Consider the following 14,484-nt stretch of genomic DNA (forward strand, 5'->3'; position numbering starts at 1 on the left):
CAGTATGAGAGAATTGTACCCAAAACACCAAATTTAACAGCCCTGCTCCCCATTTACACCTGGGACCTTGACACATGACACCAGGGAGGGACAACGACACATTTGGGCACAATTTGGACATGTTCACTGTGGGGTGTACTCACTTATGTTGCCAGCTATTTAGACATTAATGGCTGTGTGTTGAGTTATTTTCAGAAGACAGTAAATCTACACTGCTATACAAGCTGTACACTGACTACTCTAAGTTATATCCAAGTTTCATGTCTATAGTGTTGTCCCATGAAAAGATATAATGAAATATTTGCAGAAATGTGAGGGGTGTACTCACTTTCGTGATACACTGTATCTGTCTGTCTGTCTGTCCGTCCGTCCGTCCGTCCGTCCGTCCATCCATCCATCTATCTATCTATCTATCAATCTATCTACTGTATCTACCTATCAATATATCAATATATCTATCTATCTATCTATCTATCTATCTATCTATCTATCTATCTATCTATCTATCTATCTATCTATCTATCTATCTATCCATCCATCCATCCATCCATCCATCCATCCATCCATCCACCCACCCACCCACCCACCCATCCATCCATCCATCTATCTATCTATATACAGTGCCTTGCAAAAGTATTCAGCCCCCTTGAACTTTTCAACCTTTTGCCACATTTCAGGCTTCAAACATAACGATATGAAATTGTAATTTTTTGTGAAGAATCAACAACAAGTGGGACACAATCGTGAAGTGGAACGAAATTTATTGGATATTTTAAACTTTTTTTAGAAATAAAAAACTGAAAAGTGGGGCGTGCAATATTATTCAGCCCCCTTGCGTTAATACTTTGTAGCGCCACCTTTTGCTGCGATTACAGCTGCAAGTCGCTTGGGGTATGTCTCTATCAGTTTTGCACATCGAGAGACAGACATTTTTGCCCATTCTTCCTTGCAAAACAGCTCGAGCTCAGTGAGGTTGGATGGAGAGCGTTTGTGAACAGCAGTTTTCAGCTCTTTCCACAGATTCTCGATGGGATTCAGGTCTGGACTTTGACTTGGCCATTCTAACACCTGGATACGTTTATTTGTGAACCATTCCATTGTAGATTTTGCTTTATGTTTTGGATCATTGTCTTGTTGGAAGATAAATCTCCGTCCCAGTCTCAGGTCTTTTGCAGACTGCAACAGGTTTTCTTCCAGAATGGTCCTGTATTTGGCTCCATCCATCTTCCCATCAATTTTAACCATCTTCCCTGTCCCTGCTGAAGAAAAGCAGGCCCAAACCATGATGCTGCCACCACCATGTTTGACAGTGGGGATGGTGTGTTCAGGGTGATGAGCTGTGTTGCTTTTACGCCAAACATAACGTTTTGCATTGTGGCCAAAAAGTTCGATTTTGGTTTCATCTGACCAGAGCACCTTCTTCCACATGTTTGGTGTGTCTCCCAGGTGACTTTTTATAGATATCTTTGAGAAATGGCTTTCTTCTTGCCACTCTTCCATAAAGGCCAGATTTGTGCAGTGTACGACTGATTGTGTCCTATGGACAGAGTCTCCCACCTCAGCTGTAGATCTCTGCAGTTCATTCAGAGTGATCATGGGCCTCTTGGCTGCATCTCTGATCAGTCTTCTCCTTGTTTGAGCTGAAAGTTTAGAGTGACGGCCGGGTCTTGGTAGATTTGCAGTGGTCTGATACTCCTTCCATTTCAATATGATCGCTTGCACAGTGCTCCTTGAGATGTTTAAAGCTTGGGAAATCTTTTTGTATCCAAATCCGGCTTTAAACTTCTCCACAACAGTATCTCGGACCTGCCTGGTGTGTTCCTTGGTCTTCATGATGCTCTCTGCGCTTTAAACAGAACTCTGAGACTGTCACAGAGCAGGTGCATTTATACGGAGACTTGATTACACACAGGTGGATTCTATTTATCACCATCAGTCATTTAGGTCAACATTGGATCATTCAGAGATCCTCACTGAACTTCTGGAGTGAGTTTGCTGCACTGAAAGTAAAGGGGCTGAATAATATTGCACGCCCCACTTTTTAGTTTTTTATTTCTAAAAAAAGTTTAAAATATCCAATAAATTTCATTCTACTTCACGATTGTGTCCCACTTGTTGTTGATTCTTCACAAAAAATTACAATTTCATATCGTTATGTTTGAAGCCTGAAATGTGGCAAAAGGTTGAAAAGTTCAAGGGGGCTGAATACTTTTGCAAGGCACTGTATATATATATATATATATATATATATATATATATATATACAGTGTATCACAAAAGTGAGTACACCTCTCACATTTCTGCAGATATTTAAGTATATCTTTTCATGGGACAACACTGACAAAATGACACTTTGACACAATGAAAAGTAGTCTGTGTGCAGCTTATATAACAGTGTAAATTTATTCTTCCCTCAAAATAACTCAATATACAGCCATTAATGTCTAAACCACCGGCAACAAAAGTGAGTACACCCCTTAGTGAAAGTTCCTGAAGTGTCAATATTTTGTGTGGCCACCATTATTTCCCAAAACTGCCTTAACTCTCCTGGGCATGGAGTTTACCAGAGCTTCACAGGTTGCCACTGGAATGCTTTTCCACTCCTCCATGACGACATCACGGAGCTGGCGGATATTCGAGACTTTGCGCTCCTCCACCTTCCGCTTGAGGATGCCCCAAAGATGTTCTATTGGGTTTAGGTCTGGAGACATGCTTGGCCAGTCCATCACCTTTACCCTCAGCCTCTTCAATAAAGCAGTGGTCGTCTTAGAGGTGTGTTTGGGGTCATTATCATGCTGGAACACTGCCCTGCGACCCAGTTTCCGGAGGGAGGGGATAATGCTCTGCTTCAGTATTTCACAGTACATATTGGAGTTCATGTGTCCCTCAATGAAATGTAACTCCCCAACACCTGCTGCACTCATGCAGCCCCAGACCATGGCATTCCCACCACCATGCTTGACTGTAGGCATGACACACTTATCTTTGTACTCCTCACCTGATTGCCGCCACACATGCTTGAGACCATCTGAACCAAACAAATTAATCTTGGTCTCATCAGACCATAGGACATGGTTCCAGTAATCCATGTCCTTTGTTGACATGTCTTCAGCAAACTGTTTGCGGGCTTTCTTGTGTAGAGACTTCAGAAGAGGCTTCCTTCTGGGGTGACAGCCATGCAGACCAATTTGATGTAGTGTGCGGCGTATGGTCTGAGCACTGACAGGCTGACCCCCCACCTTTTCAATCTCTGCAGCAATGCTGACAGCACTCCTGCCCCTATCTTTCAAAGACAGCAGTTGGATGTGACGCTGAGCACGTGCACTCAGCTTCTTTGGACGACCAACGCGAGGTCTGTTCTGAGTGGACCCTGCTCTTTTAAAACGCTGGATGATCTTGACCACTGTGCTGCAGCTCAGTTTCAGGGTGTTGGCAATCTTCTTGTAGCCTTGGCCATCTTCATGTAGCGCAACAATTCGTCTTTTAAGATCCTCAGAGAGTTCTTTGCCATGAGGTGCCATGTTGGAACTTTCAGTGACCAGTATGAGAGAGTGTGAGAGCTGTACTACTAAATTGAACACACCTGCTCCCTATGCACAGGGTGTAGTCTCTTAGGGGTGTACTCACTTTTGTTGCCAGTGGTTTAGACATTAATGGCTGTATATTGAGTTATTTTGAGGGAAGAATAAATTTACACTGTTATATAAGCTGCACACAGACTACTTTTCATTGTGTCAAAGTGTCATTTTGTCAGTGTTGTCCCATGAAAAGATATACTTAAATATCTGCAGAAATGTGAGGGGTGTACTCACTTTTGTGATACACTGTATATATATCTAAAAGCCATTTTAATGCTATAACTTTCTCTAGATATAAAACTGTATAATAGTTTTGAACTACCAGTCACTTTCCTGTCCATTATTCAATGTTCCCCTATTCCTCTCTCGCCAAGGTTAGGACCCAACCACTTTCCACTGAAGGTGTATGCCTGTGAAGTGTGTGTGTGTGGGGTTAGTGTGTTGTACGCTTTGGCAGGCTTACACTCTCTCTAAATTTGCCTGCTCATTCTGTTAAACCTGCTGCTGGACCACTGGGTATCAGAGACATCCACAGCTTAGGGTGAGTGCCATAAATCCTATTCAACAGAGTGAGCAGCCAGCCAGTCCTTTACCACACATTTGGAGGACGATTTCATCTAAGATAGGCTTACTGATCACTGGATCTACTACATTTGGATATACTGCCATTAGCCAAGAACTAATGTAAACCAGACATGTTTGAGTAAAAACACAGGTATGCTTGATGTTATGTATCCATCAGCAGGATGCAATACAATCTAAACTCTCTGCGGAACAACATGTAAGTATGTTTACCTTGTACAATGGTTTAATTCCACACATTTTTTTATGTAGTTGTTAATTTATGTAGGTTATTATAATACTATAATCATGTTCAAGCTAAGTTATTTTATTTATGCAGTTATTTAATTATCTAGTTACCATAAAGGCATTACTTACATGGTATTAGTGTTAAAAATCCAATCATAACTAATGACTAATGATAATTAATACTAACTATGCAACATTACTCAAACAGTCCCACCTTTGGGCGCTCAGGTGGTGCAGGGTTCTAATGTGCTAGCCCACCACAGCTGAGATCTTAAGCTCTCGAGTTTAAATATTAGCTGTGCTATAGACCAGCTATCAACCTGGTGGGGCATCTAGCATTTAAATTTTTAGCATTTAGCAGATACCTTTATCCAAAGCGACTTACAGTACAGTTACAGTATACAATATGAGCCATTGAGGGTTAAGGGCCTTGCTCAAGGGCCCAACAGCAGCAATCTAGCAGACACAACTAGCTTTGTCTTAGGAAGGAAGTTCAAAAGAGTTCCTTTTTATTGCTGCAAATGCCACCTCTGCTGGCTGGTCAAGCCACCTGCATGAGGGGTGGAGAACTCATACTTCTCTGTATGCTGTTCCCAGTCAGGGCAGGGGAGGTCCAAGATTGAGACCCTGGCATTAACATGACATTTCCTCTGGGCTCTTATATAGTTATATGATATATAATCATTGAATTTGACTTCCCAGTCTGAACTAACTAAAAAACCCTTGATATAACTGTCAAATGTGGTATGAATGGTTTAATATATTTATGTAAAAAACTACTGTATTCTAATTGAACTAACTTGATATGCTATAGTTAATCAAATGCATAAGTGTCACATAATGCATGATTATAATTCATATTATAAATAAATATAAATGGCTAACAACATGATTTTATCCTGATATTTGCATGGTTTACAGTTTATCTTTACTTTATCTTTTCCAGATGAGGGTCTTCAGAGTTCTGTGTTCAAGCAAGATGCTAAAGCAGTGGAGTTTTGCTGTGCTCTTACTGAGCATTCCTTTACCAGTCCAGGGGCAGCCCATACATGCTCTCAGCAACAGAATGTATGTGTTGATGCCCTACAAACACTCACAATTACAAATAAACATGACAAACAAACTACTCTTGCAAGGTGAAAATTCTCACCTTTAGTTCTGGGGACACACTGGTCTGCACAGTTACTAATTTTCCTGCTGTCAGAATTTCCTATCTGTATACACTACATGGTGCAGCAAGTCTGGTATTATTTTAATTTGAAAATAGCATCAAAGAGGACTTTATTTCATTGGAAAAGTGGGTGGATCCTAAATATCTAATAAACTGTATTTGTACCAGTCATCTGCCTCCCTGTATTTAAAAACCTAAAAACACATATTAATGCCTTATTGCTTTAAATAAAAGAGATTTTCTAATCCTGACAAACCTGATCTAACCCATCACATAATGTGCTTTAAGGTGTGCTGGGTGTAGAACTCAAAGAACCCAGGACTAAAGGTGGACATCAGTAGCTTAATGACTACAATGTCACAAAAAATGCATTAAACAAGAATAAACCTGAACTTTGGTCCTTTTCACTATACTGGTGCAGTACATTATGCAAACATAAGGAATAAGACTGCATGCAAATCCCATTAAAAATTATTGTGTGGTAGCTCTGCTTTACTAATGCAATATTATACTGGACAATTCTAAATTTAATATCAATATTTTAGTGTTATGGTACAACAAGCAGTGTTCCTGCTACACTGCACTGGCATCCTAAGGACTGATATTTAATCCCTCTGTGTGTGAGGAATGTTCTCCCCATGTCCAATTTCCTACCACCTCCTTAAACATGCAGAATTGTTTTTAAAAAATGCATTTTCTACCCATTTTCCTCCCGATTTAGCACAGTCAATTTGTCTTCCCCTGCTAAGGGATACCTGATTGCATCCAAGGAGAGCACGTCACTGTACATGCCTCTTCCGACACGTGCACTCTGCACAGGCGTCTCTTCCGCCAGTCAGGGTCCTTACACAGCATATGAACATCCCACCCACACACAGTCCGACCCCCACCCTGCAGATACGATAGCCAATTAGTATCTGCTGCCGACACTGCCAATTATGCCCACCAGATGGCGCCCAGCTGACCTATGGCAACGCCGAGTTTCGAACTGAGGAGTTTAGAATCTCAGCACCAGTGTGCTAGCGGAATATCCCACTGCGCCACCTAGGCACAAACATGCAGAAATTAAAATGGCTGGTCTAGATGAAAAAAAATGTTGGACTGTTTTTAGGTGAAATTAAATAAAGTGAATAGGTGTGTGCAATGGCATTTATTACAGATGAATAAATAAATGAACACATTTTAGTGATAGAAATAATAGACTTATGGACATGACTTGCATTCATTAGTGGGAGATCAATCTGTTGAGATAAATCTGTTGTTTAATACATTTTCTTACACCTATCATTAATAATTTGCATTTTAAATTGTACAATGATTATTATTTATTATGATTTTTTCATCGGTTTAATTCATTTTATTTAGTCAAATGGATCAAATTGCCATTGTCAAATGGATCAAGTTGTACCAGTAATACCAATATGACTACAGATTTTTAGTTTATGTGCCTTATCCCTATTTTAAATGTGCAAAATATGATTAGCATATGTGTAAAATGCATATTTTGAATAAAATTATCAATCTTTTATTTAGGAGACGTTCAGTGAGTCACGCCCAGCTTATGCATGACAGAGGACGCCATACCCAAGACAGAAAAAGACAGTTATGGCTGCATGAGATTTTTGAGCAAGTACACACTGCAAATACATGGGAGACTTCCTCTAATGTGTATGACAGTCGCAAACCCATTGCCTGGGGTGCCCCTGCTCCCAAAGCTGGCAGCAGCACCAAGGACTTCATCTTGGGCTTTCAGATAGACAGCATGAGCAGTATTGAAAGCCTGCCCCAGGAGACCAACAAGGAGCTTCTTTTGCCAGCTCCCACTAAGAAAAAGAAGAGAGTATGCCTGGGGAAGTGGAAAACCCACAACAGAAAAAGAGGATGGCCATGCATACTTTAGGCCCAAGTGGCATCAAGAAGTCAATAACAAAGTGACTGGATATATTTAAGGTAAAAATGTCAGCCTAATTAAAACTGTGAACCACTCTGGACTTCTCATCTGAAGCTCTTCTCCATTGTTTATCTCTGTCATCAACAAAAATAATACACAGTGATTCAAAACTGACAAAGATCTATTATTATCCATTATCCTAAGCACTGTCGATCTGCTTAACTATAGAGTTTACAGTTTACCAGACACTCTTTATTAACACTGGTATTTTTACTGGAGGAGAAAAACTCATGTTGCAGCTGTAAGCCTGTAATCCTACACATTTCACATGTAGTCTGCTAACTAAATAATCCATTTATTTATTTAATAAAGTGGCATACTTAATCTCTGAATGTACACACTGCTGCTGAGTTTTCGACAGTTTTAAATATTGCACTTTAGAAAGCTGTGCTATGCTTCTGTACATAAGTATGATTTTGAAACTTCTGGTTATTTCTTTGTTTATGCTGTAAAATGCTTCTGCTTTGCTTTTCATTTTCAGTATTGTTAATAAAATGCACAAACAATACATATCAAAGCATAATGTAATTTATGATTGTATCGGTAATTCTTCTGTGCTTAGTTGATGGAGCGGTCTATTATGATAGCTCAATTTTACCAATATCTCAATGTACCTTTTTGCAATTAATGCTGCCATCACAGAAGTGTAAATGACCTTTGCCAAGGGCACTGACACAGCCCCATACCATGACAGACCCTGGCTTTTGGACTTGTTGCTGATAACAGTCTGGATGGTCCTTCTCGTCTTTGGTCTGGAGCACACAGCATCCATTTTTTTTCCAAAAAAGTCCTGGAATGCTGATTCATCTGACCACAATACACGTTTTCACTGTGTGATGGTCCATCCTAGATGCCTTCAAGCCCAGAGAAGTCGACACCACTTCTGGACATGGTTAACATAAGGCTTCTTTTTTGCACATTAAAGTTGTAAGTGGCTTTTGTGCATGTAACTCTGTATTGTAGTGCTTGACAAAGATTTGCCAAAAGTAATCCCTCACCCATGTGGTTATATCAGCTATTGTTGAGTGGCGATTCTTGATGCAGTGCCGTCTGAGGGATCGAAGATCACGGGTGTTCAGCTTAAGCTTGCCTTCACGCACTGAAATTCCTCCCAGTTCTTTAAATCGTTTAATGATATTATGCACTGTAGAGGGAGAAATATGCAAATACCTTCCGGGTACATTTCAAAAAATTCTCACACATTTGTTAACAAACTGGAGATCCTCTCATCATCTTTGCTCAACAAAGACTCAGCCTTTCCTGGATGCTGCTTTTGTACCAAACCATGATTACAATCACCTGTTTACATCACCTGTTTAGAATCACATCATTATTTTGTTTTTTTACTACTAGCCCTAAATTGCCCCGTCCCAACTTTTTTTGGAATGCGTTGCAGGTCTGAAATGCAAGAATGGAGGTATATTAACAAATGAAATGAAGCTAAGAAGACAAAACCTGAAATATCTTGGGTTCAAACTGTCTGCAATCAAATAAAAGTCAAAGGAAATGTAAGGAACACTGCATTTTTATTTTATTTGCATTTACTATTCTGTCCCAACTTTTTCTGATTTGGGGTTGTACACACAAATACACATAATTTTATGTACTAATATTTTGTATTGATAGGGGGTAATTTTAGTAGGTAATTCTTGATTTAAATGTATTTAATGTATAAGTTGGCTTTGCCAAAAGGGTTTAACTAACAGAAATCAAAGATCCTTGTTTCAGACTTACTGCACAACATGGAATTTTCCATCTTATGTGTTTAACACTACCACTTAACCACCCACTGGTGTAAATGTGTAAATAAAGAGGTAAAAGATGTGCATCTAATTACACATTAATGGAAGCTTTATGTAATTCAGCGTGTGTCAGCTTCCTGAGAGGTTTAGCATTAGGCCTTACAAAGTGATAATAAAAAGCAGAGAGTGATAAGCGTCTGTCACTAGAAAGACTATGGCATCATATAAATCAATTCACCATAGCAGCGCTAAAGGATTGCGCTAGGGTGTGATACCGGAGACGGAATTAATCAATGAACATAAAACATAACAAATATGGACAGACATTGTATGACGACATACAGTCTTGGCCAATAATAATGGAAACCTTGTGCTTCTATTAAAAATGCAGAAAACTGCTGCAATTACAAATTATTTAGTATTCACATGCTTATTTATTTGGCTTGGATTGAAACAACACAAAAAAAAGCTGAGAAATAAAAGTATATGACTATCTGAATAGTGGTGAGGAGAAAAGCTGTCTCTGCACCTTTAAACGTCACTATGTCATGTGCAACTAATTGCCTGAACTTCCTGAAAGGCAGTATTATCTCTTACAACCCAGAGCTGAGATGAAGCAACCAATTTCATAGCAAGACATGTTCCATTGTCATGTTATGTGATTTTTAATAACAAATATTAGTATTTTTACCAATGGGTAAGGATATTTGGTAAAACAGACTTCTCAAATGTTCAACCAATATGGTGAGTACCATTTATTAATTATCAGTGGTCATTTAATTGAAGTTGCATGATGCTACAACATTTGTCAACATTTTTTTATTTAACTTGCCATGCAGGTCTACAACAACCGCTATGGTGTGATTTTTGCCTGTACCTGTGGCGTGATCCTGGGTGTGGGCTTCGGGGCCAACCTTTTGGTCTTCTCCCTGTTCGCCAAACACAACACCTTACGTAAGAATCGTCTAGACATGCTGCTCCTTAGCATGACTTTTGCTGACTTCCTTACGCTACTTCTCATCCCCTTCACCCTGCACTCAGCTGCCAGCTTCACCTGGCCATTGGGAGACACGTCCTGTAAGATTTACCAGTTTATGCTGGCATTTTCGCTTTCTGCAAGTACCTACTCGCTGTGTGCTGTCTCAATGGCCCGAGCTATGATTATCACCAATCCTTACCAGCCACCAACCACAGACCTGGTTTTTCTAATGCTTGTCCTGGCCTGGGCTCTGAGCTTCTTCATCAGTTTGCCCTTGCGCATTTTTGCTACTAAGGTGCGAATCAGCCCAGGGCTTGCCAACTTTACATTCTGCCTGCCTACTACCCAAGAGCACCACTATCAGGTCATACTAAGCCAGTTTGTGCTCTGCTACTTCATTCCAATGCTGGTTATTGCAGTAAGCTATGTGCGCTTGGCTTGTTTTCTTCATAAGAGCCCAGTGATGTCATTGACCAGTGCTCGAAACACACGGCGTGCCTCTGTAATGGTGTTTCTAGCAGCAGGGACATTCTCTGTGTGCTGGCTGCCAGGATATGTCTTTGAACTGTGTGTGTATTTGGGTCTCTATAAGCATGGCCAGGCCTGGGAGATGTTCTACTTCACCTGCACTGTGCTGCAATATCTGCACCCTTGTGTTAATCCTTTGCTGTATGTTCTACTGGCCAAACGTTACCGGGGCATGCAGGGAGTCTGGCTATTTCCCTGCAACCGCAACAAGGTGCACCCCCAAGTCACCAGTGTGACAGAAAGCTATTAAGTTGTCAACAGGGTTTTGCTGATCTTCGAAATGTAGAGCTGAACATATTGTGTGAAAAGATCATGTTTTATTGTAAAACTTACAGCATAAAACAGTGGCAATTTAAAAAATAAAATGAATAACTTAAATATTTTTTCTTGGTTTCAGCTTTTTGCTCTACATTAGTTTTTCTTGTAACAATTTGAATTAAACTCAAACCACTATGATTTATGTACCACTTAAATCATCCTGCAGGAACACAAGCCACACATAAATACCAACACAGGGTCGTTTAAGCATCATGGTCTTGTTTTTAACTTCTTTATGGTATAAGTGAATTTCTAGTTTTAGTTTAAGTGCTTTGTGCCATTGTGTAACCATTTGCACCAAATCAAGTTCTTTATGTTAACATCAAATGCAGATGTTGCGTGGTCAGTCAGTATATAATCTTTCTGGAAACACTTTTAGACAGAGAAACAGTGCGAGTTATTTATATTTGTAGTTTTATTAAACTATACATTCAATTTAATTGAGAAATAACAGGCCAATCTTTGTTCATGTGGCCGCTCAGTCTCAGCCGGCAAGGCAGAGCTGACATTCGATATGATGTATTCGAGATCCCAGCTCTGGTTGCAGCGTGTGTTTTTACTGCTGCGCCACCTGAGCGGCCTACTATGTTGTTCTTTTAATACATTAATTTTTATTTTTTAATGATAAGCATTTTAGACTCTGTAGGAAAAGCTAATTCTCTCAGAACCCCGACTGTAACACAAGTTTATATGTGAAACAGGAGAAAAATCCAGCTAAACACAGATACATGTGGAAACTTTCAGAGTGAATCTGACAGTAATTCCACACAAATGCAGATTCGTCTCATGTTCGCATGACATTTTACGGCACCTCTCAAGCCAAGCACTGAACAAAGCAGCAATCGCACACACGTTGAGTTTAAGGCAAACATTGAGTTTAAGGGTACAAATTTCTCAAACAAAGGGCGTTGAGTTTCAAAGATTTTGAGTTTAGGAGACGTTGAGCTACAAGGTACCACTATATATAAATATAGACTGGGCACCTGGTGATAATACACCCTGGACAGGATGTTAATCTATTACAGATCACCACACACATTCACACCTAGAGGCAATTTAAGTTGGGCCTGTTTTATTCCGAGTATGTTTTGTGAAGTGGCAGATTGGGAACATGCTGAACTCAAAACACCAGAACCACACTAAAATAACCAGCTAAATCACATGGTTCATTAAGTCAGTGTAACAGATGTCAAAAGGCTGTACTGTATTCTGCAATATATAACCTACAGTATGTGGCCAAAAGAACGTTGACACCTATTAGGACAGTGGGACAAACCTGTCTCCTATTGAAAATGTATGTTGCAGCATGAGGAGAATCAGACAGTGGCGACCAAGGACTGTTGAGCAGCTGAAGTTTTCTATCCAGCAGGAATGGAGAAAAACACACTTGCAAAACTGCAACAGTTAGTGTCCTCAGTTCCCAAATCATTAAAAAGTCTCATTAATAAGAGAGGTGATGGAACACAGTGCTGAACATGCCTCAGTTCCAAAGTTTTTTGAGTGTGTTGCAGGCACCAGATTCTACATGTATTGAAATTTATAAATTACAATGAATTTTATCAGTGGAAACATTGGATTTTTTTCTTTCTACTTTTGTCAGCTCAATAAAGATTTAAAAGAACTTACAAATAACAGATTCTTCTTTTTATTGTATTTTACACAATATCCCAACTTTTCTGGAACTGGGACTTGTTTTGTCTGTATATTAGCTCGTCTGTGCCAGCTGTAATGGTATTATACTGCCATCTGGTAGATTAATGTCAAAACTACATAATATAAATTCAACATCCTCAGCGTAGCAATGTGGGGGACAGAAGTTTGGACCCCTGTCCCCAGCACCTAAAGCTGTACGGTTCCCACTCACGTTGATGAATTTATTCCCACTGACCATGATTTAAGCCACTAAAATAAAAGTTTTGTTTAATAAAAATGTACATCAAACGAAGCGTTAACATTACCACTTTAACTGTTATTGGTAAATACACTGATCAGCCATAACATTAAAACCACCTCCTTGTTTCTACACTCACTATCCATTTTATTAGCTCCACTTACCATATAGAAGCACTTTGTAGTTCTACAATTACTGACTGTAGTTCATGTGTTTCTCTGCATGCTTTGTTAGCCTCCTTTCATGCTGTTCTTTAATGGTCAGGACCCCCCCAGGACCACCAGCAGGTATTATTTGGATGGTGGCTCATTCTCAGCACTGCAGTTACAATGACATGGTGGTGGTGTGTTAGTGTGTGTTGTGCTGGTATGAGTGGATCAGACACAGCAGCGCTGCTGGAGTTTTTAAATACTGTGTCCACTTACTGTCCACTCTATTAGACACTCCTTCCTAGTTGGTCCACCTTGTAGATCGCTCATCTATTGCTGCTGTTTGAGTTGGTCATCTTCTAGACCCTCATCAGTGGTCACAGGACGCTGCCCACGGGGCGCTGTTGGCTGGATATATGTTTTTGGTTGGTGGACTATTCTCAGTCCAGCAGGGACAGTGAGGTGTTTAAAAACTCCATCAGCTCATACTAGTCATATCCATTCATACCAGCACAACACACACTAACACACCACCACCATGTCAGTGTCACTGCAGTGCTGAGAATGATCCACTACCTGAATAATACCTGCTCTGTGGGGGTCCTGACCATTAAGGAACAGGATGAAATCAGGCTAAAAAAGTATGTAGAGAAACAGATGGACTACAGTCAGTAATTGTAGAACTACAAAGTGCTTCTATAGTGTTCAAAAAAATAGCAGTGGTTTTAAAAAAGTGAATAAAGCACAAAATCATTATGATAACTTTTATTTCCATAAATGCAAATGCACTGAAAATACTACACTTTCAATTCTAATTTAAAACATTAACAACATTTAGTCAGTTTGTGTCAATCCTTTACAGAAAATTAAGAAAAATGAATATTAGGCTGTTCAAAAAAATAGCAGTGCCAGCATTTTTCTTTAAAAACTCAAAAAATTTATCTATAAACTGAAAAAAATGTTTGAGGTTTCACTTTACTTTAATATTTAACTAATAATAACTAATATTTAGTGGCATAACAATTGTTTCTGAGATCTGTGTTGCATGTTGAAACACCCATGTTGAAACACCCATTTTAAGGACATTTCTTCTTTGACATAGGGCAACATGATCTCCTCAAGTATTCTGATATATTTAAACTGATCCATGATCCCTCGTATGTGATAACTAGGCATAACACCATGGTATGAAAAACATCCCCATATCATCATTTTGTACCACCGTGCTTTACTGTCTTCACAGTGAACTGTGGCTTGAATTCAGTGCTTGGGGGTCGTCTGACATACTGTCTACGGCTACTAGACCCAAATAGAACAATTTTGCTTTTACCAGTCCACAAAATGTTGAGCCATTTCTCTTTGGACCA

At 39.6% G+C, this 14,484-nt stretch overlaps 2 protein-coding genes across 2 annotated transcripts; both read left to right on the plus strand.

Moving 5' to 3' along the window:
• The first annotated feature begins 5,334 nt into the window (after positions 1–5,334).
• On the plus strand, positions 5,335–7,459 carry pthlhb (parathyroid hormone-like hormone b). Its single transcript, XM_062998775.1, has 2 exons — positions 5,335–5,456; positions 7,093–7,459. Exons 1-2 carry the CDS (start codon positions 5,335–5,337, stop codon positions 7,457–7,459), a joined length of 489 nt encoding a protein of 162 aa, XP_062854845.1.
• Positions 7,460–10,085: 2,626 nt separating this feature from the next.
• On the plus strand, positions 10,086–11,009 carry LOC134318095 (galanin receptor 2b). Its single transcript, XM_062998884.1, has one exon. It carries the CDS (start codon positions 10,086–10,088, stop codon positions 11,007–11,009), a length of 924 nt encoding a protein of 307 aa, XP_062854954.1.
• Positions 11,010–14,484: the final 3,475 nt, after the last annotated feature.

This window comes from Trichomycterus rosablanca, chromosome 1, assembly GCF_030014385.1.
Source record: "Trichomycterus rosablanca isolate fTriRos1 chromosome 1, fTriRos1.hap1, whole genome shotgun sequence".
Taxonomy (NCBI): domain Eukaryota; kingdom Metazoa; phylum Chordata; class Actinopteri; order Siluriformes; family Trichomycteridae; genus Trichomycterus; species Trichomycterus rosablanca.

Coding starts and splice junctions, on each gene's coding strand:
- pthlhb (XM_062998775.1), top strand. CDS start 5,335: ATGAGGGTCTTCAGAGTTCTGTGTTCAAGCAAGATGCTAAAGCAGTGG. Junction 5,457..7,092: donor CATGCTCTCAGCAACAGAAT/GTATGTGTTGAT, acceptor TCTTTTATTTAG/GAGACGTTCAGTGAGTCACG.
- LOC134318095 (XM_062998884.1), top strand. CDS start 10,086: ATGCAGGTCTACAACAACCGCTATGGTGTGATTTTTGCCTGTACCTGT.